At 36.4% G+C, this 21,438-nt stretch overlaps 1 protein-coding gene across 3 annotated transcripts in view; it reads right to left on the bottom strand.

Moving 5' to 3' along the window:
* CWC27 (CWC27 spliceosome-associated protein homolog (S. cerevisiae)) overlaps positions 1–21,438 on the bottom strand; it is a 266,077-nt gene that overhangs the window by 206,939 nt on the left and 37,700 nt on the right. For all 3 annotated transcript variants that reach the window (XM_010845518.1, XM_010845516.1, XM_010845517.1), the window contains exons 8-10: positions 10,877–10,956; positions 9,874–9,907; positions 6,332–6,489 (exon numbers count right to left, since the gene is read on the bottom strand). In XM_010845518.1, the coding sequence (XP_010843820.1) occupies positions 6,332–6,489; positions 9,874–9,907; positions 10,877–10,956 (272 nt within the window). The remainder of the gene's footprint in view (positions 1–6,331; positions 6,490–9,873; positions 9,908–10,876; positions 10,957–21,438) is intronic.

Here is a 21,438-nt window from a genome sequence, read left to right as displayed (position 1 = left end):
GATACTGATTTGGGTTTTTAACAGCACACATCTTAAAAAACATTAGGAAAATTCAGTATCATTCTGTTTCTTCTAAAATGACTTCCCACTATACTGACCCTTTTACTTTTTCAGAGATTAAATTGAGTTCCATTGATATTAATATTTTGTCTCTGTCAGACTGCAAAGAAGACTTGGAGGTGATGCAATTTTTTTTTTTTTTAAAGTCTAGTGCTTGGTGGGGATTACAGTTCTTAACCCTAACTGCACACTAGAATATATGGACAGATTTTACAAAGTATTATTGCCCTAAATTAATGTTATGTTCTCAGAAGTTAGAAAAGTAGTTACTGTTAGGGAATAAAGGAAGAAATAACCAGAAAAGGGCAAGAGGGAGAACTGTGGGTAATGGCAATTTTGTTTCTTGAACTGGGTGATGGGTATAGGGGTGTATTTGGTTTGTAAACATTCCGCAATATGTGCACTATGAAATATAGTTCATACAGATAAATTCTGTATGTATATTATATTTAAATTGAAAGTTAAAATGTTAAAAAAGGATATGCTTAGACTTCACTTCAGACTAAATCATTCAGAATCGTTTGGAGTGGGATCTGGGTATCAATAGTTTTTCTTTTTAACATTTTTCCAGTGAATCTAATGTGGAGTCAGGAGGTGAAAACCACTCCCCTAATGAATCACAAATGCATTCATTCATTTATTCACCCACTCATTACACAAACTTTAATGACTAATTACCATACACTCATTACATAAGACTCAGAGGACCTAAAGATAAAGAAGATGATCTCTGAAGGAATTCACTCTAGGCAATGGATAGAAGGCAAACCAATAAATCTCATGTGATAAATCTCATGTGATAAATCTCTTGTGATAAATACAAGTCACTTACAAGATCTACAGAAATGATTTGTCAATGAAGGATTCATTCCTTTTTGTTGTTCATTCATTTACATAAATATTTGTGTCCTCATGCTATTTGACCACAGATAAATGGACATAATCTCTGCCTTCAAGAAAATTACAGTATAAGGCCACACAAAGAAGAAATAGATGCTATAGGAATACCCTGGGAAACACCCTGGGGAGTTGGGAATTGCTGACCTTGGAGCTAAGATGATACAAACTTGAACTAGTCCAGTGGCACTGGTGGTAAAAATTCCTCTTCCAGAGGAGTGCTTCTCAAACTTGAATATACAAATCACTCTACTAAAATGCAGATTCTGATTTAAAAAGTGTGAGGTGGGGCTTCAAACTTGGCATTTCTATAAAGATCCCAAGTGAAACACAATTTAAGTGGCAAGTTCATGAGGAGGATGGTTTTTAAGAGGGAAAAGGCAAAAAAAAAGCCAAATTCCACAACAGAGATACTAGGAAAAACAAAAACTGGAAAGCAGTCACTAGATGTATCAAATACATGGCCTTAGGGAGAGCAGTTTCAGGAGAGTGACGAAGGAAAAGCTGAATGATGTGTATTTAGAAATAAATGGGAACTAAGGTAATGGGGACAGGGAATGAAATTAAGTGGTTTTCTTTTTTTCACTCCTTAAGTCTATCCACAAGTTGAAGGAAAGGCAAGAGTGAGAGCGAAAACTACAAACAAAGGAAAGAGGATGGAATCATTTTCAATGGGTAGAGGGATTCCTACCTTAACAGTAGAAGAGGAGGAGATAAGAACTGATCTGAATAAACAGGGAAAAGAATATGAGTTGCAGAAGGTACTCCTGTTTCATAGAGCAGAAAGCCAGGTGATCTGATGAGGGAGAGTGAACCTGAGGTTGAAGGGCAGCACCAGCGGCTGGGTAATGAAGACGCACCGGAGGCACAGCTGAGGCCGGACTTGCCCCTGGCGGCGTGGTTCTGCTCAGCAGCATTCAGTAGTCAAGGCGGAGGCTTAGAGGAAGTGGACTGGTTAAGAAAGAGACTATACACTGAGAAAAGGAAGGAAGCAAGAGACAGAGATCCTCAAGTCAGAATGAGTACATGAAAGAAAAGAAAGGAGAGAAGGTAATAAGAGCTTTGGATTGTTTTCCCCTCTTGAACCCCTAAGTATTTTTCAACAGAACAATTAGGAAAATATTCCACTCTGTAAGTCTGCTAAAAATTATATTGTGAAATATTATTCCTCAACTTAAATATTAAGTACTCAAGAAATCTGCTTGTAGGTTTACCATCCAAAGTGATAAACAGCTTTAACAGATTCCAGATGTTTCTTTACCACAAATTTTCAGTAAAATCACATTTTGAATGGCTCTAGCATAAAAAGTTGATCAAGGCTAGTTTAGTCCTTGATCATACTGCTCAAATCAGAAAACGACTGAAGGATAATCGAGTACTTCAAACACATCCAGGTGAAAAGTTTGTATATACTAAAAGAATTGCTTTTTGAATAGATAATGATTTCACATTGACATCCTACAGGGCTGGCAACTATCTTATACCCATTATAATCTAACTTAGGCTGAGCAGGGATTTTCTTTTATTAATAAATATAATTACCCTTGTTTTTAACCACATTACAATTTTTAAAGACTCTTAGAAGTTTCTTTTTCTTTTAACATAAAATTAACTTGAGACAAACTATAGTGAAGCTGGTTTAGCTGACCAAAACCGCTAATGATTTTGAAATTTTCTTCCCCTCAAAATAAGTGGTCATGAGACAATCATGGACGTTTCTAGACAAGAGAGAAAAACTGTATTTTCTCTCTGAAATTCTGTACTTTGTCCTGACCTCCTTATTTTTCTTTCATTTCTCTTTGTAGGGTAGGAGACACAGGATAAAGGAGGGACAAAGGAGGATGTGAATACTGAAAACTTGGGGGAAGAGAGGAATAGTTATAAATAGATGTTTTGTACTTACTATGGCAAGTTTTACCAAGTAAGCTTTATTTATTCTTACAGAAAATTCAACTTAGTTAAACTTTAAGTTATATTAATTATAGGGTATATAAGTATTTAAAGTTGTATTAAGGCCAACAAAACAGAGTTGAGGACTTAAAAAGCACTTAAACATGACAAATGTTTGGTTCACCTATTAAAAACTCAATGTATTTTTTGTCACATTAGAAAGCTAATCTTTTAGAAATCAGACTTAAACTGCAAAATTCAAACTTAAATTGAAGAAAGTAGGGAAAACCACTAGACCATTCAAGTATGACAGTAATCAAATCCCTTATGATTATACAGTGAAAGTAAGAAACAGATTCAAGGGATTAGATCTGATCAACAGAGTGCCTGAAGAACTATGGATGGAGGTTCATAACACTGTATAGGAGGCTGTGATCAAAGCCTCCTTAAGAAAAAGAAATGCAAAAAGGCAAAGTTGTCTGAGAAGGCCTTACAAATAGCTGAGAAGAGAAGCGAAAGGCAAAAGAGAAAAAGAAAGATACACCCATGTGAATGCAGAGTTCTAATGAACAGCAAGGAGAGATAAGACAGCCTTCCTAAGTGATCAATGCAAAGAAATAAAGAAAAACAATAGAATGGGAAAGACTAGAGATCTCTTCAAGAAAATTAGAGATACCAAGGGAACATTTCATGCAAAGATGGGTGCAATAAAGGACAGAAATGGGATGGACCTAACAGAAGCAGAAGATATTAAGAAGAGGTGACAAGAATACACAGATGAACTATACAAAAAAGATCTCCATGACCCAGATAATCATAATGGTGGGTTCACTCACCTAGAGTCAGACATCCTGGAGTGCGAAGTCAAGAGAGCCTTAGGAAGCATCATTATGAACAAAGCTAGTGGAGGTGATGGAATTCCAGTTGATCTATTTCAAATCCTAAAAGATGATGCTATGAGAGTGCTGTTCTAAATATGCCAGCAAATTTGGAAAACTCAATAGTGGCCACAAGACTGGAAAAGGTCAGTTTTCATTCCAATCCCAAAGAAAGGCAATGCAAATAATGTTCAAACTTTTGCACAATTGCACTCATCTCACACACTAGCAAAGTAATGCTCCAAGTTCTCCAAGCTAGGATTCAATAGTATGTGAACTGAGAACTTCCAGATGTTCAAGCTGGATTTAGAAAAGGCAGAGGAACCAGAGATCAAATTGCCAACATCTGCTGGATCACAGAAAAAGCAAGAGAGTTCCAGAAAAAACATCTACTTTTGCATCATTAGCTATGCTAAAGCCTTTGACTGTGGATCAAAATAAACTGTGGAAAATTCTTAAACAGATATGAGTACCAGAGCACCTTACCTGCCTCCTGAGAAATCTGTATGCAGATCAAGAAGCAACAGTTAAAACCAGACATGGAAGAAAGGACTGGTTCCAAATTGGGAAACGAGTACCTCAAGGCTGTACGTTGTCACCCTGCTTATTTAACTTATATACAGAGTACATCATGAGAAATGCTGGGCTGAATGAAGCACAAGCTGGAATCAAGACTGTTGGGAGAAATATCAATAACCTCAGATATGGAGATGACACCAACCTTATGGTAGAAAGCAAAGAGGAACTAAAGAATCTCTTGATGAAAGTGAAAGAGGAGAGTGAAAAAGCTGGCTTAAATCTCAACATTCAAAAAACAAAGATCATGGCATCCAGTCCCATCACTTCAAGGCAAATAGATGGGGAAAGAATGGAAACAGTGACAGACTTTCTTTTCTTGGGCTCCAAAATCACTGCAGATGGTGACTGCAGCCATGAAATTAAAAGACGCTTACTCCTTGGAAGAAAAGCTATGACCAATCTAGACAGCATATTAAAAAGCAGAGACAAAAAAAAAAAAAGCAGAGACATTACTTTGCCAACAAAGGTCCGTATAGTCAAAGGTATGGTTTTTCCAGTAGTCATGCTGGATATGAGAGTTGGATCATAAAGAAAGCTGAGCATCAAAGAACTGATGGTTTTGAACTGTGGTGTTGCAAAAGACTCTTGAGAGTCTCTTGGACTTCAACGAGATCAAACCAGTCAGTCCTAAAGGAAATAGGTCCTGGATATTCATTGGAAGGACTGATACTGAAGTTGAAGCTCCAGTACTTAGGCTACCTGATGCGAAGAACTGACTCACTGGAAAAGACCCTGCTGCTAGGAAAAGACTGAAGGCAAGAGGAGAAGGGGATGACAGAGGATGAGATAATTGGATGGCATCACTGACTCAATGGACATGAATTTGAGCAAGCTCCAGGAGTTGGTGATGGACAGGGAAGTCTATTGTGCTGCAGGCTATGGGGTTGCAAAGAGTTGGACATGACTGAGTGACTGGACTGAAAGGAACTGAAAAATCAGGAAATGCATCTTCTGAGTAAGAGAGAGAAATAAAGTATTCTTGATTATATTCATGATCCAACTAAACGTTTGAGCTGATAAGAGGCCCGTCAACTCCATGGGCCTTATATAAGCATATATATGATCACTAAAATCTTCATCCAATAGTGGCCCAAAGTTAATCAACTATATTAAATTATTCAACAATGATTACTTGAGCATCAGGTGAATTTTGCCAGAAAAAGATATTTAAAGACTTCTAAGTACCATTTCTGAATGCAAAAGGTTATACTATCAGTGGAAATTTCTGGGGAAGTACTTTTCTGGTTACATAAAGAAAAAATTTAGAGATCTAAGTGATGATAATATGAAAATGTTTTTTATTTGTAGTTTTTCTGTGTGACATTGAGAAACATAATAGAATAAAACAATGTTGTTTATAGGGAGTTACACCTATCTTACCCCCAACTATAGGTCATTCAAAGAAAACAAACACTACCATTTTTTAAAGCTATATTATTTTATATGTGTAACAAAGTTGTAATAACAGAATTATAAAGGAGAGCTTTTCAATTAAGCTGAATTTCAGGAGAATAAAATGTTGAGTCACAAAATTTAACAAGTCTTTAAAATGAGACATGTGCTGAGATTTATTTTATGATACCACCCAGGTTAGGAGGGGTAGACAGTATAAATCAGACTTGAAAAAATATTAAGAGTATTTTCAGGGCCACATCCTTCTTCGTCATTTTTGACAAATTTCACTCCCCTAAATCTGAGGACATTTTTTTGTTTTGTATAATGACTTAACTTATCTTGTTTGTTTTAAACAAATGCAGTCTTTCACATATAGCTAATATTTTGCTTACCTCAAATATAAAAAGAAAAAACTTAGAGGCTTTTAAAGAAGAAATCAAAGAGAAATAAAGCAGAATTTGACTCAAGACCATTGATGTAAATAAAATTGGTCTATTTTCTTTTCGGCCTGAGTGGGATAATTTAGGACAACTGGTATATATATTAGAAAGTAAGTTGAATAGAGGACTCAATCTTAATTTTAAATGAAGTATAAAAGACAGAAACTCTGATATTTCAACTGCTTGACTCACCTGCGGCTAACTGGTTTCTTCTCCACTTCACCCTCTCCAGCTCTCTTAACATTCTCACTTGTGTCCTTTTTTAACTTTTTTGCAATTCTTTCTCTCATCTGGTTCTTCTCATCACCATCAACATATTCATCATGCTCTGCACCTTCATATTCTCCATCCTGTAAAAAGTGAAATGTAGTATTTACTGGGCATTCCAGTTTCTCCTTTCGCTTCCAGAGGTCTGTCTCAGACTCTCCTCACTGCATTTTAGGCCAGCTTTTTTTGTTTGTTTGTTTCATTTTGAACTAGTAAGGGCTCAAAGAATCTGCTCTTCGTGAGAATACCCGCTGGGGTCTGCTCTAAGTATACCATAGCCCAGCAAGGGTTGCTGCTCAATCCACAACCAGTCCATCTGTGCAGCAGACTGTGCTCCTGCTGGATTACCCAGACTTTTGTGTTGATCTGTTGTACATTCTTGTTCTTCCCCAGGAGGCAAGGTGGCTTCTGGAGGCAGTTGGCTAGCATACTGACCTCAACCACGTATTAATGCAAGTAAAAGAGGTGGAGGTAAAGAAGCTGATATTTCCTCCTACAAATTAAGACATAGCAATCACTCCTCTCTCAAAACCCTGCAATGAGTCCCCAACTCTACCAAGACACTATACAATCTGTAGCTCCTTGACATAATCTCCTACAATTCTAGGCCAGCAACACAGCCAACTCTGGAGTTGCTCTTCCTTCCAACCTGAAACTCTTTATTTTATGAATCTGCATTGCTCACTCTTTCATCTTCTTCAGGTCTCTGGTCAAATTTACCCTCTCAGTGCTCCTTCTCTTGATCACCCTAATAAAATGGCAGAAACATACGCTCACCCACTGTGGTCTCTATTCCCCTTCCCTGTTTTTCCTCAAAACATTTATAACTCATTTGACATACTATATATTTTAATTATTTATATGATTATTGTCTCCAATGATCAAAGGAAAGACTCCATAAGAGCTAAAATTCTGGACTGTTGTGCTTATTGCTAAATTGACAACTTCCAGAATAGCTCCCTGGATTAACAGACAGAGAAGTAGAGAGAAAAAGGAAGAGAGAAGGAGGGAAGAGGGTAGAGAAGAAGGAAGAAACTACCCAAGTTGATCTTTTTCTCTTGTGATTCTCTGACCAGGAGAGTCTTGGTGAGGCAGGATTCTTAACTTGAAGCCTGTGGACCCTAGGGCAGTGGTTCTCAGGCTATAAAATGTGGATTATTTCTAATCTCTGTAGATAGAAATTGTGAGTGTTTTCAGTGAGATGTTTAAGACTTTCTTTAGCTTTAAAATTTCATAACCATTGACCCAGGTCTTCCATGCATGGTCCTTAGGAGACAGAAAAAAATGCCATGCAAATTAGTAAAATTTTGTTTGTGGATGCAGTGTTTCCTGGGTCAGAGGTCCACCATTTTAGTGACTGCAAAGGATCTTGGGACACTAAACAGGTTAAAGATCACACACTATCCTTAGGTGACCTTACCCCTGCCAAGACCATAAGAATGTATGGATAATTTTACATCAGGCCTTGGTCCTACCTTCCAGATCCATATTAATGTTACACAGATGTCTCCAAGTTATCTGAATCACAAATGTACATTATTAAGCACATTATTTTTCATCATTCTCCCCATTTGTCTTTTGTACCCATCTAACAAGCTGACCAAATCAGAAAGCTTATGGTTGTCTCCCTGAGAAGAAGTCACCTCTTAGACCTCTTTCAAGTCTGTCTGTCTCCCATCTCACAGCTGTGATTTTCTATCAGCTCTCCTCTCAACAGGACTTCTCTGGTGGTTCAGATGGTAAAGTGTCTGCCTACAATGTGGGAGACCCAGGTTCCTGATCCCTGGGTCAGGAAGATGCTCCGGAGAAGGAAATGGTAACCCACTCCAGTACTCTTGCTTGGAAAATCCCATGGATGGAGGACCATGGCAGGCTGCAGTCCATAGGATCGCAAAGAGCTGGACACGACTGAGCGACTTCACTTTCTTTCTTTATTTCTCCTCTCAACATAGCTCCCTGACAGTTCTCCTTGAGTCCTGCCTATTTCTTCTAATTTTTCTCCTCTAACTTTGCCAACACGGATCTTCCTAAAATGCAAAGTTGACCACAGCACTCATCTTTTTAACTAATGCCCTTCAACTGTTTCTCATCATTTTTAGAATGAAATTTAAACTCCTCACCATAGTCTATGAAGCTCTCTACTCTTTGACTTCTCCCCACCTCTCCAACCTCACCACTCTCCTTCCTGTCACTAAGTTCTGGTCCCTTTGGTCCGTTTTCAGCTCCTGAAACACAACAAACTCTCTCCTACTTCAGAGCCTTTTATAGATGTGGCTCCCTCTAACCCTCTTCCCTCCTGCTCTCCTCACAGTGAGGTTCCTTCTCAAACTTTAACCTTAATGTGTACTTCCTAAATAAGATATACTCTCTCCTAGTTACTATGTGTTGCTGCTGCTGCTAAGTCGCTTCAGTCACGTCCAACTCTGTGCAACCCCACAGATGGCAGCCCATCAGGCTCCCCCATCCCTGGGATTCTCCAGGCAAGAGTACTGCAGTGGGGTGCCATTGCCTTTTCCAGTGCATGAAAGTGAAAAGTGAAAATGAAGTCGCTCAGTCAGGCCCGACTCTTAGCGACCCCATGGACTGCAGCCCACCAGGCTCTTCCGTCCATGGGATTTTCCAGGCAGGAGTACTGGAGTGGGATGCCATTGCCTTCTCCAGTCACTATGTGTTAACATATGCTGTTCTCTAAGCTAGAGTGACCCCACCCTTTACCACTTTCTTTTTTGATCTAGTTAACTCCTAATTCTCCTATAAGACACAACACAGCATCATCTCTTCCCAGAAGGTTCTCTTGACCAGGTTAGACAGTCATTCTTTCTCCATTACACACAGAGAAAATGCTGTCTTTTGAATATGATAATAGATGAAGCTGTGTTCTTGCATGGACAGTTATGTGTTTCCTTCTGTACAATGCACAGATCTATGAGTTTTTATATCAGGTGGCAAATGAATGACTTGAAAAACTTGATCTCTTACACATAAAGGAAATCCTGCCTTATCAGCTCTAATAGCCAGTACAAGTAATGCAAAGACGTCGAGACACTTTTAAGAGAGAATGTTCTGAAATGTTTGTATGAAGAAGGAAACTACCATAAATGACTGATTCAAGCATTTCCCATATATCATGTTACACATCAGCATTTAAACTTATCATAATAAAACAAAATCAATGCCATCTAAATTTTGAGTATTCATGCAACATTATGTGAGATGGAGGAAAAAACAGGCTAGAAATTCATATATAAGATTCTGATTTTGTAGGAAAACAAATACATAAATTTACTATGAAGAAAATTCCAATACTGAAATACATATTTATTTTTCAAATCTTTCAAAATTTTTTCAAATTTTTATATATTTATAAAAGATAATATATAGTACCTTTTAGGAAAAATAATCATTTGTAAAGATTTTGAATTTTCTATATACTGTTCAACTATATTTATACTAAAATTAAAACTCACATCATCTGAATCTTCTGCTGCATCCCCTTTCTCACTACAAAAAATAAGAAAAACAAATTTTAGCTTCAAAATGAAACTAGTAAAATTATTCAACTACCCAAAAATTTATAATATTTTGCTATGATTAATAGCTCAAAAATACTTCAACACAGGAATTTCAGAATGGCATCATAGAGCAAAGAGAAACATTCTAAAAGGAAGTTGTTTTTATAAACAGAATAGAAGGTATGCTCCATTAGCACAAATACAAATCTTCTAGAATTTTTTTTTTAAAAAGCAAATAACCAATAGTGCTATTTTTATGAACAAAAGGCTGCAGAAATTAATTTCTTCTATTGGCTTTATGTCTTCAGGCTGAAGAAGACAAGTCCTTCAAATACAAGTATGTTAAGAAGAGACTGTTACAATGTACAATTTCTAAAAATGAGCTAAACTCAGTACCACAGTATTGTAGTGCACCTTTCAATCACTGGTCCAGTAAATCACATATAATTACATTTAACAGTCAGACATTTTCCCGTACCAAAGAGAAGCAACAAAAACAGTAAGACAGTTTTCTGGTAACTCCTGAAATAGGTATGGAATAATACTCAGTGAACTGGTCCAAAATGTGGTGATTTCCTCACAAAACCCTTCAAATCTGATTTGCTTACTCATGATTCTGAGACAAAAATGATTAAAGAAGAAGATTAGTAAAAAAAAAACTTTAAACATTAAATCATTAAAGTGGACAGCTCTCTAGTGTTCAAACTATCCCAAGATTTAGAAGTTTAACAGGTAACTTTAATTAGCTCAACAAAGATAGATCGATAGCAAGAGAGTGAATGTGACCAGAGTGATTCTCTCTCCATTATGCTAGTAGCTCTATTACCCCCATTACCAAAACACTTTAGTTTTTTGGTTGGGCTGACAAAATTTGACTTAATGAGAACTGACTGCTTACTCACAAAGGGAGCCAGAAAATTATCTGAGCCAAAAAATAAGAGCTTAGCACCATACTAACCTTTCAACAGCTGGAACAGAGCTGAGATGTGGATCATCCTTAAGCAAGTCATGACTACTTTTGCTTTTCCCCTTCATGCTCTAGAAAGAAATGCACAATGTAATCATGAGTGGAGGAAAAAACAGTTTTCCAAAAGGACAAGTTAACACATTTACATATTATCTAGTACTGCTATTCTGTGGTTATTAGTAAAAGATACATGTTCCTGAAAAATCTAAGTAGAAACAAAAGCTTTTTAAAATAGCAATCTTATTCTCCCATAGACTAAAAATATTATTTGAAAAGCATCTCTCCTTCAAAAAGTGTGACATAGCCTTAAAAACAAGTTTATTGATTACTATTTCCAAACACTAAACACTCTATGATTTCTTAGTTAATTTTTGATTGATATATTAAAACTCAGAAGACAAATCCCAAGAGTAGTTTGAAATAAACACACACTATTATTCTTCAAATATACTGTGTATACTGCTGCTGCTGCTAAGTCACTTCAGTCGTGTCTGACTGTGCGACCCCATAGACGGCAGCCCACCAGGCTTCCGCGTCCCTGGTATTCTCCAGGCAAGAATACAGTAGTATAGTATTCTTGCACAGAACACTTTTAAAATGTACCCAAGCAACCAGATGAGAACATCTATAAAATACTATTTAGCATATGTAAAAGATCTTTTCATGTATGACTGCTCATTGGTGACCTAATATTAAATAACTTCAAAAGTCATATTCTCAGTAAATTTATACTTTAAATTTATATAAGACATTATAAGATAAGTAGAACTATTAAAAAACGGACAAAATAATGTCATTTTTGGCAGTAGGGATGGGCCTATAAATTTGTAAAATAGACTATTAAGAACCTACTGTATAGCACAGAGAACTCTACTCAGCACTCTGTAATGACCTATATGGGAAAAGAACCTAAAAAAAGAGTGGATATATGTGTGTGTATATATATGTGTGGATATATGTGTATGTATATCTGATTCACTTTGCTGTACACCTGAAACACTACACTATAAATCAAGTATATCCCAATAAAAATTAAAACAAGCTACAACCATTATTCTAATTTATTAAATATATACTTGTGTCAGGCACTGAGCTACAATACAATATTCCCACATCTCAATTCCTCTTGTCACCAAATGAAAGTAGTACGGTAGCCATTATCAGCCCCATTTTACAGACAGAAAATAGACTTAGATTAAGTAATTCACAAAGCTAGTGGTAGAAGATCTAGGATTTAAATCCTGGTCTATCTCACAATGATATAATCCACTTTTCTTTTCCTATAGGCCCCTATGGACCCAGAACAACTGGCCTGTTTCAGAGCTGCAGACTATTGTACAAGCTTCCTCACCATAAGGTGAGAAAACTTTAAATTCGTACTTTCTATCTTAAGGTGGAAAGCTGCTTACCATTCCCATCCCTCAATTAATCATGTCTGAGTGACCAGTATCAGGTTAGAGTTGATAAGAAAAAAGGACAATTTCTATCTTGAAGGAAGTTTTTATTTTGAAAAATTCATTACAAAATGTGTTAACTGAAATTTTAAAATGTCAAATACAGAGAGGTGAAAAGACCTTTTTCCCTTTATCCTCATTCTTCACTGCTTAACAATTTTGAGAATAGGCTTCTAAATTTGACAGGCCTTACTTTGAAGCAGATGTATACTTTCTGAAATTTATTTCCATGATAAAAATAATCTATTTTAGAATTTTTCTGTATTAACATGGAGTACTCCACATTTTAAAGACCTAATCATTTTTTAGATGTCCATTTAAATATACTTATAATCCAGTTTCACTGGGCAAAATAAAAACTTTTCTCAATTAAAAATACTATTATCTGTACTTCTAAAAAGTCACAGATATGCAATTAATATATATTTCTAATTCCATAACCTAACGAAAACCAAGAAGTAATAAAAAGACAAACATCAAAGAATTACTTGATGTTTGTCTAACAATGTAAACTGGCCAAAAACTGAAGGTGGTATAATAGAAAGAACACAGGAAAAGAGGATAACAGTTGGACCAAAAGAATTTCAAAATCTAATAATCAGTAATTCTGTGGGCTTTAGGCCAAAACATGTACCATTTGGGGAAAGAGAATGACCTCATCAGACTTCAGAACCTATGCCTAAAAACTGGAAATAATAATAATAGCAGTTTTGTTACATAAGATATGTGTACAAAAGTGAACAAATGAATATAAAATGACCTCAACTAGAATAAAACACAAGCATCTTATTTTCATGTTTTCCTTTCTAAAATTTCTTCCTTCTGCACCTCTAGCCACCAATGTTTATTTTCATTTATGCTAAGAAATAGTTCCTTATCAATTCTCCCCATATGCTTCCTTCATGGAGTCACAATTACAGACATAACAGCCAGAGGAGGCCTCAGACTCTCTAGTCCAGAAACAGATAATAGATCAGGAAATGAGAGTTGCACTAATACATAAGAGGAGTAAGATTAGAATTCAGGTCTCCAGGTTCTTGGTCCATTAATAAGCTATACTATTCCATTTACTTGTAAATATTAGTTTATAAATGTTAGCTTAATTAACATTTTTTAAAAATGGGTTTTTGAACTTCCCCGATGGTCCAGTGGTAAAGAATCTGCCTGCCAAAACAGGGGACACAGGTTCAATCCCTGATTCAAGAAGATTCCACATGCGCTGCAAGTACTGAAGCCTGTGCACCCTATAGCCTGTGGTCCACAGCAAGAGAAGCCAGCGCAGTGAGAAGCCTGCACACCACAGCTAGAGAGCATCCCCGCCTGCAGCTGGAGAAAGTTCACACGCTGCAACAGAGACCCAGTGCAGCCAAAAACAGATAAATACAATTTCTTTAAAAATGGTTTCTTGTTTATCTCCTAGAACTTAAACCAGCTTAAAAGAAAAGAAGAAACTTGTCTTAACATTAACTTTAAATAAGACTTCACAATAGAAGGAAACTGATTAATATGAATAATTATTAACATTTCAAATTTAAATTAATATTTTCAATTAAACTAGTAGAGAAATATATGATCAAAAGCAATTTTTTAGATGTCCATTCCCACTATAGTAGACTTTGAATCCTGCAGGCCAAGAAAATAAATAGGAGATAGGCTCTAAGAGGGTAAAAATGAATTCAAATATTTCTTTCATGCCTATTCTTTCTGAGACCTATTTTAAGGTTCTTATTTATACTATCAATAATAATTTTAGAGAAAGAAGAAACACCAAATATACTTTAAAATAATTTTTGAAGAAGTTACATAAAGGCAGCTGGCTCATTAATTGGTTGAGGGGCTGAAAAAAATACTAAATATATTTAGTGAGCACAACATAAAAAGCTCCAAGGTAAATTCAAAACCATAGGCAAACCTGAAAATGAACATCAAAGGGGATTTGGGAAAGTTATATTATTATCTGCTACTTCTTATCAAGAGCACAGAGGCAGTGAAACAGTGGGAACTAAATACAAGTAGAAAGAAAGCAAGAGGCATAGTGGTCAAGAAGTTGGAAGGTCTGAGTGCCAATTTCTAACTACTTCAGTGTGATGGTTAATTTTATGCTATGTACCCAAGCTGTCTATTCAAACACCAGTCTAGATGGTGTTACAAAATTAAGTATTTTTTAAACATGTGATTAAACACTTAAATCAGTAGACTGAGTAAGGCAGATTATCCACCAAAATGTAGGTGGGCCTCATCTAATCAGCTGAAGGCCTTAAGAGTAAAGACTTTCCCAAGAAGAAGCAATTTGGCCTCAACACTGTAACACAAAAATTATGCCTGACTTTCCAGCCTACAGATTTTGGACTCAAGACTGTCACAGTAACTCCTCCTTGAGTTTCCAGCTTGCTGGCCCACTCTACTGATTTTAGACTTGCCAGCCCCCATAAACATACAAGCCAATTCCTAAAATTCAATCAATCTATCAGTCTCCATCTCTGCTTATATATATATATAAATATATATATATATAGTTTCTATGATGAACCCTATTACATTCTTGTGACCTTTAGTACAAACCAGAAAACTTGACAGGAGGAAAAATCTTTAAGCCATTTAATCTAGTCTCCCACACAATGCAGGAATCTCCTTGACATCACTGACTAGTCAACCAGTATCTCCACACTGGAAAGGAGCTTAATAACTACACACATACATACATGAAAAATCACCCCTTTTTAAAGGAGTTCTATAATTGGACAACTCTCTAATTGGAGAAAAAGAAAATCTATGTTTAATTTTCAACCATCCAACTAACCCTATTTCTACCTTCTAAAACTAAAAATGAACCATAAACAAGTGCTGTCAATAGGAATACTCCGCACAGTTTTGTTTAGATACAAATAGGTTGTAGGCAGGTAATAGCCCCTAAAGATGTCCACTTCCTGATCTTCAAAACTTGTGGGTAAGTTATTTGACTTGGCAATAGGAATTCTGTAGGTAAATTAAGAATTTTGAGATGAGGAGATTATCCCAGATTATCAGGGTGGGTCCAAGGTAATCAGAAATCCTTATAAGAAAGATGGAAGCAGGAAAGTCAGGGGCAGAATGATGAAAGATAAGAAAGTCTTGACCTGCTATTGCTGGCTTTGAAGATGAAGAAGACATTAACCAAAGAATATAGGCAGTCTCTAGCAACTGGAAAAATAAGGGAATGGATTCTCTACAGCTGCCAGAAGGAAGGCAGCCCTGCCAGTACCTCATTATCTAGGCCAGTGAAGCCTGTTTTGGATTTCTGGCCTCCAGAGCTATAAGATACTAAATTTATTTTGCTTTGAATCATTAAGTTTATGGTAATTTGCTATAGCAGAAATACAAAGTGATTACAAATACATCAACATTTTTAAAAAGTGAAATATAAACAACTAGAAAAATAAGTAAATTAAAGTTTAATACAATTTAATGAGAAAAAACATTTTATAAAATAGACTGGGGAACTCCCTGCTGATCCAATGGTTAGGACTCCACATTTCAACTGCTGAGAGTGGGGCTCAATCCCTGGTCAGGGAACTAAGATCCCACAAGCCATGTGATAAAAAAAACTATTTAACATTTCCGACAGCCTCTGTACAAAACTCTCCAGGCTATGCCTAACCCACCTGGAAACTATAATCTCAAAGGATAAATGAGAATAAGACAAAAATATTATCACTTTATTCTCAAAAGTGATATATTTATCAACATACATTTTTCTGGGTAAGAAAAAAGCTTTTTTATAAATTTAGGTTCAAAATTAAAATGTTAACATATCTTGAAGAAAAAATACTGTGTATCAATATGAATGTGGCACAACTTAGTAACTATTTTCAAATTTAGCTATTAAGATATTTTTTTACTAGACCTACCATTTAACTTGCCTCGGGAAAACTACTCATCTGATCATAAGTTTTATTAGAAAAACATTTTCTGACATTCTTGTTTAAGTTATACACAAACATTCAGAAGCAAACTTTACCAACATGGACATTTGAATGAAACTATTATTTAATAAAGCAATATAAAGGAGAGTATCTTCCAGATAAAAACCTTTCAAATATTTGAAGCCTAGACTTAAATTTTCAGTTAGATTTTATTTCGCCAATGTATATCCAGTTACTCAAGCATTCCCTGAGGAGCATGTTTTTGGCATTATGCCCATCCTCCTCATGACCCTCCCTTCCTCTGGATACATCTAGTTTGTCAGTATCCTTAAAGGTGTTCAGAACTGAACAAAATGCTGCAAATGCTATCCCCCAAAATGCAAAGAATGTTAAATTCCTTATTCCAGAGACCTTACTCTTAATAATTCAATAAGGCTTACAGGCTATTAAGTCATACCTATTTAGCTGATTTCATTAAACTAAAGCACAGAATATACATGTACTCCTATTACATTTCAACTTACTAGTTCAAATAATTAGGCACAGGTTGACAACAAAGCACTCTTTGGGCAGAAGTATTCAATCAGCTCTAAATCCATCTGACTGTACTATCTCCCAGATCACATTTCCTCATGTTGTCCACAAGCATATCATTAGAGACTCCGACAATGTGCTTTCCTGAACTCAAGATACTTGTTATGGCATCCTCCTATCATGCAATCCTATCAAAAAGGAAATGAAGTCAGTCTGGCAAGTCACTTAACCAGAGTCTCAGTTTCTTCATCTATAAAGAAAGGAAGTTGGACTAGATCCCTTTGAGCTATAAAATTCTATTATTCTAAAAGAGATTTTATCAGGTAGTAGAAAGATACTGAAATAAATAATGAAAGAAAGCTAACCCTTGGGAGAGAGGCACCTTCTCATGAATATTGAGTGGGGTGAAGCAGTGTCTGTAATCCCACACTGATAATCCATAAACCAGAGGGGACTCTATCTTATTTCTTCTTTCACATAAAGTAAAGCCTCAATTCAGACTTTACCAATTATTAACTTGTGATGTTAGGTTCTGGGATAAAGATTAACACTGTGGAGCCACTGAAAGAAACTTGATAAGCAAATGAATAATGAAAATTATTTTTAAGCCCTCTAGAAATACTTAATTTCATGCAACCTCTGAAACTGCAAATTGCTCTTAGTCACTATAAAAGACACTGACTTTGGCTCTAGTTATTGATATTTAAAAACAGGCTAAATTTTTAAAAATATACCATTTGGTCACACTTTTCCAAAATTCAAGATAGCCTTCCCTTTTCTGATCCAATTTTCATTGTCCCTAAAAGGCAAAATGTATTTGAAGGCTGAAGAACAGTACAAAAGCAAAATAAACAAAATATATTTCTATTTCTGTTCTCCCTAGAATTTATCTCATGCTCTCTACAGAAATTTCCTCTTCTTTAAGCCAGTAAATGTCAACAATTTTTGGTGGTGTTGCTCTCTTTTCTCAAGCTAAACTTACCCATGATTCCATAATATGAATATACAAAACAGCTAAATTCTGTATGCCAAAAGATTCTGCTCCTTGTTTCAAGACCCACTCACACATGGAGAATGAGTCGTTAGTGGGTCACGATGTACAGGTGTACACCCATGCTCTCCCAGGCTGCTCAAGCTACTATCAAGGACCCTGTGGGAGTGAGCAGGAAGGGCCCTGGGCCAACTGTGCTGTGCTCATGACTTCCTACCTCAGGAAGCTGGTGAAGTTTCTCAGCAGCCCTCTACCTGAGTGTAGGGCAGCAGCTTCTGCATGATAATCATAATCATATTAGTGACTGATATTTTTTAGCTCTTTGAGAATAAAAGACAACTTCTAGAGAACATTGTTTAAGACATTTGATTTTCAAAACCACTTTTCAATTGCATGACCTATCAAATTAAGGATTATCTGTATCCTTATTTCACAGCTCTAAATGGTATCTATTATTTCCATGCTACATGCTACAAAGAGAAAAATGGAGGCTCAGAGAGACTTAAGTTATCCAAGCTGCTGCTGCTAAGTCGCTTCAGTTGTGTCCAACTCTGTGTAACCCCACACAGCAGCCCACCAGGCTCCCCCGTCCCTGGGATTCTCCAGGCAAGAACACTGGAGGGGGTTGCCATTTCCTTCTCCAGTGCATGAAAGTGAAAAGTGAAAGTGAAGTCACTCAGTCGTGTCCGACTCTAGTCGTGTCCGACTCTTCGCAACCCCATGGACTGCAGCCTACCAGGCTCCTCCCATGGGATTTTCCAGGCAAGAGTACTGGAGTGGGGTGCCATCACCTTCTCCATAGTCACAGACTATCTGTAAAAATGAAGTGCCAATATGAGTTTGTATGATCCCAAATCTATGCCATTTCTACTGCAACACACAGCCACTCAAAGATGACACAAAGTTTACTGTGAAGGAGCTCAGAGCCTAGGACCCTACAAAATTAATAAGGCAGAAATAAAAGGGTGTAATGTTTGAATACAGTTGAATACAATATTCAACAAGAGTAAAGTCATACATTTCTTGCATAATAAAGCAAAAAGAATGTGTTTAAAAGGAAAATACAAGAATCACAAGGTAGAAATTAGATCAGAAAAAGAAAAGATTAAGAAAAACTGGGAAAGACATTTAGAAAATATAGTATTCTACATGCTGAAGATAAATATGGTTCTGACACTGACAAGCAGAATAAGCTATTACATGCAGAGGAAAAAAAACATGAACAAAGACACATAAAGGAAAATACAAGGCATATATGTAGAACAGCAAATAGTTCGGATCTGCTAACACAGTGTGTCCTACATTTTCCAGGTAAGATTTCTACTGAATTCATTAAAAATACAGATTCCTAGGTTTCTCCCCTAGAGATTTTGAATTAGTAGGTCTGAGATGGATATGGAATTTAATTTTTTTTAAGTACTATAAGTGACTTTTTATTAGTGAGGAAGTTTAAGAAGCATTACCCTAAAGGACAGAGTTGGTAAAGAGGAGTCATGAAAGTAGAAGCCAGAAATAATAGGCCAAGGAACTTGGCTTTATTTTTATAGTCAACAAAGAGCAGCTATAGCATCTTTATCAGGCTTCAGGAAGACTATTCTGATAGCAATGAGTGGAAGGGGTAAAAAGAGAAGGGAGATGGGGGATCAGTCTGCAGACTAGGGCAGCGGCACAGCCTAGAGATAATGAAGGCTGGAATAAGAGGAGTAGTAAAATAAATTAAAAATAAGATTTGAGATATGCCACAGATGAAAATTGGTAGACCTAATGCAACTAGCTGGTTGTGCAAGGGAAAAAGTAAGAAAAACATCAGAATTAAATCTAAAATTCTTCTTTAGGGGACACTGATACCAAGGAATTAGAAAAAGAATTCACAGAACATGGAGAAGTTTGGGAAGAAAAGATAATGAATTAAGCTTTGGCTAGGGCTTGGGTAACTAGTGAGAAATTCTAATACAGAGATGTCTACTAAGCAGCTGGAGAAAAATAAGTCAGCCTAGAGATACAGATTTGAGAGTCAGAAACAAACAGTTGATAATTTTATCACATAGCACCCTCAATTAAAAAGTCAGACGAGAGAAATGTGATGACACAATACTAGTTATACTTCTTATTTGATAAAGGACTGTGGGCTGCAATGTTCTTGGCAAGAAGGAAAGATTTTAACTGGTCTTTCTACAGTTTAAAGTGTTTTACACATTTAAAAGAAAACTTAAAAAGCAAGCTACAACTGTCCACAGTGGATTCTTTCACATTTCAACCTTTAGCAAACACAAATTGCTTTGGCAGTGGCCAGTTCACTATAATCAGTAGAAGTCAAAACATGTATTTTTTTTTTGTTTTTAAACTTTGTGCAAAAAGCAAGCAGCAGGAGGAAGATATGCTTTCAACATTTAAGACATGTTGTTACCAACAGAAAAAATTCAAACTAATTTCCTAGTAAAGTCAATCTCAGTAATTGTGCACAAATCTTACTTTAGACCAGAAATTTAATTCAACAAAAAGACTGACAGAAAAATTCCTTTTGACAACCTACTCTTGCTACATGGCTGCTAAACTAGTACCACCCAGGGCCCTGCGGAAGTTAGGAAAGGGTGGTGGGCTGACTGCACTGAGCCAGCTGTCCCTAACCCCAGAATGCTGTGCTATCAGTGAAAGTTTCTGCCAGCCATTTAAAAGGAGGCAGCTTTGCAGTATTCAAAACCACACTGGATACTTCAATAGCTACAGAAACTCAAGTCAAATTCAGATCCCATGACTCTTAATTGGACAAGAAACTTAATATCTGAGTATTGATTTTGCCATTTATAAATCAGGAATAAAATCCATATGACATTATTATTATAAAGATTACATAAAATACATAGCACAGATAAGAAAAGAAATCATTACAATGAAAGATAATAAGTGCTTTGATGGCTCAAGCTTTAGGAGGGAAGTATAGGCATTAAGAAGTTAATAATGAAACTAAATATTACAAAGGAAAAATAAAAATTAGTCAAATAAAGGAGAGCACACCAAGCAAAAGAAAAAACAAGCCTGGGAGGATGCTGCAGAAGGCATGGATATACAAGGAAACTGGACATCTTCAGATAACATCAATGAAACGGAATCCTGGCAATTCTCAGATCAAACATTCGTGATTTTTTCCATTTACAAAAATACCTACAGGATCACGATATACAGCGAATCTTTCATTTTCATTAGGGACAAATGTGAATCATGAATAATATAAGACTAGTACATTGACATTTAAAGATGACTTCTCAGATTCCGGGCTGACAGAGTCCGTCAGTTCAGTTCTGTTCAGACGCTCAGTCATGTCCAACTCTTTGTGACCCCAAGAACTGCAGCACGCCAGGCCTCCCTGTCCATCACCAACTCCTGGAGTTTACTCAAACTCATGTCCATCGAGTTGGTGATGCCATCCAACCATCTCATCCTCTGTCGTCCCCTTCTCCTCCCACCTTCAATCTTTCCCAGCATCAGGGTCTTTTACAGTGAGTCAGTTCTTCGCATCAGGTGGCCAAAGTATTGGAGCTTCAGCTTCACATCAGTCCTTCCAATGAATATTCAGGACTGATTTCCTTTAGGATGGACTGGTTGGATCTCCTTGCAGTCCAAGGGACTCTCAAGAATCTTCTCCAACACCACAGTTCAAAAGCATCAATTCTT

This window comes from Bison bison, unplaced genomic scaffold, assembly GCF_000754665.1.
Source record: "Bison bison bison isolate TAMUID 2011002044 unplaced genomic scaffold, Bison_UMD1.0 scf7180017864218, whole genome shotgun sequence".
Taxonomy (NCBI): domain Eukaryota; kingdom Metazoa; phylum Chordata; class Mammalia; order Artiodactyla; family Bovidae; genus Bison; species Bison bison.
This window is presented reverse-complemented; position numbering and strand designations above follow the sequence as displayed.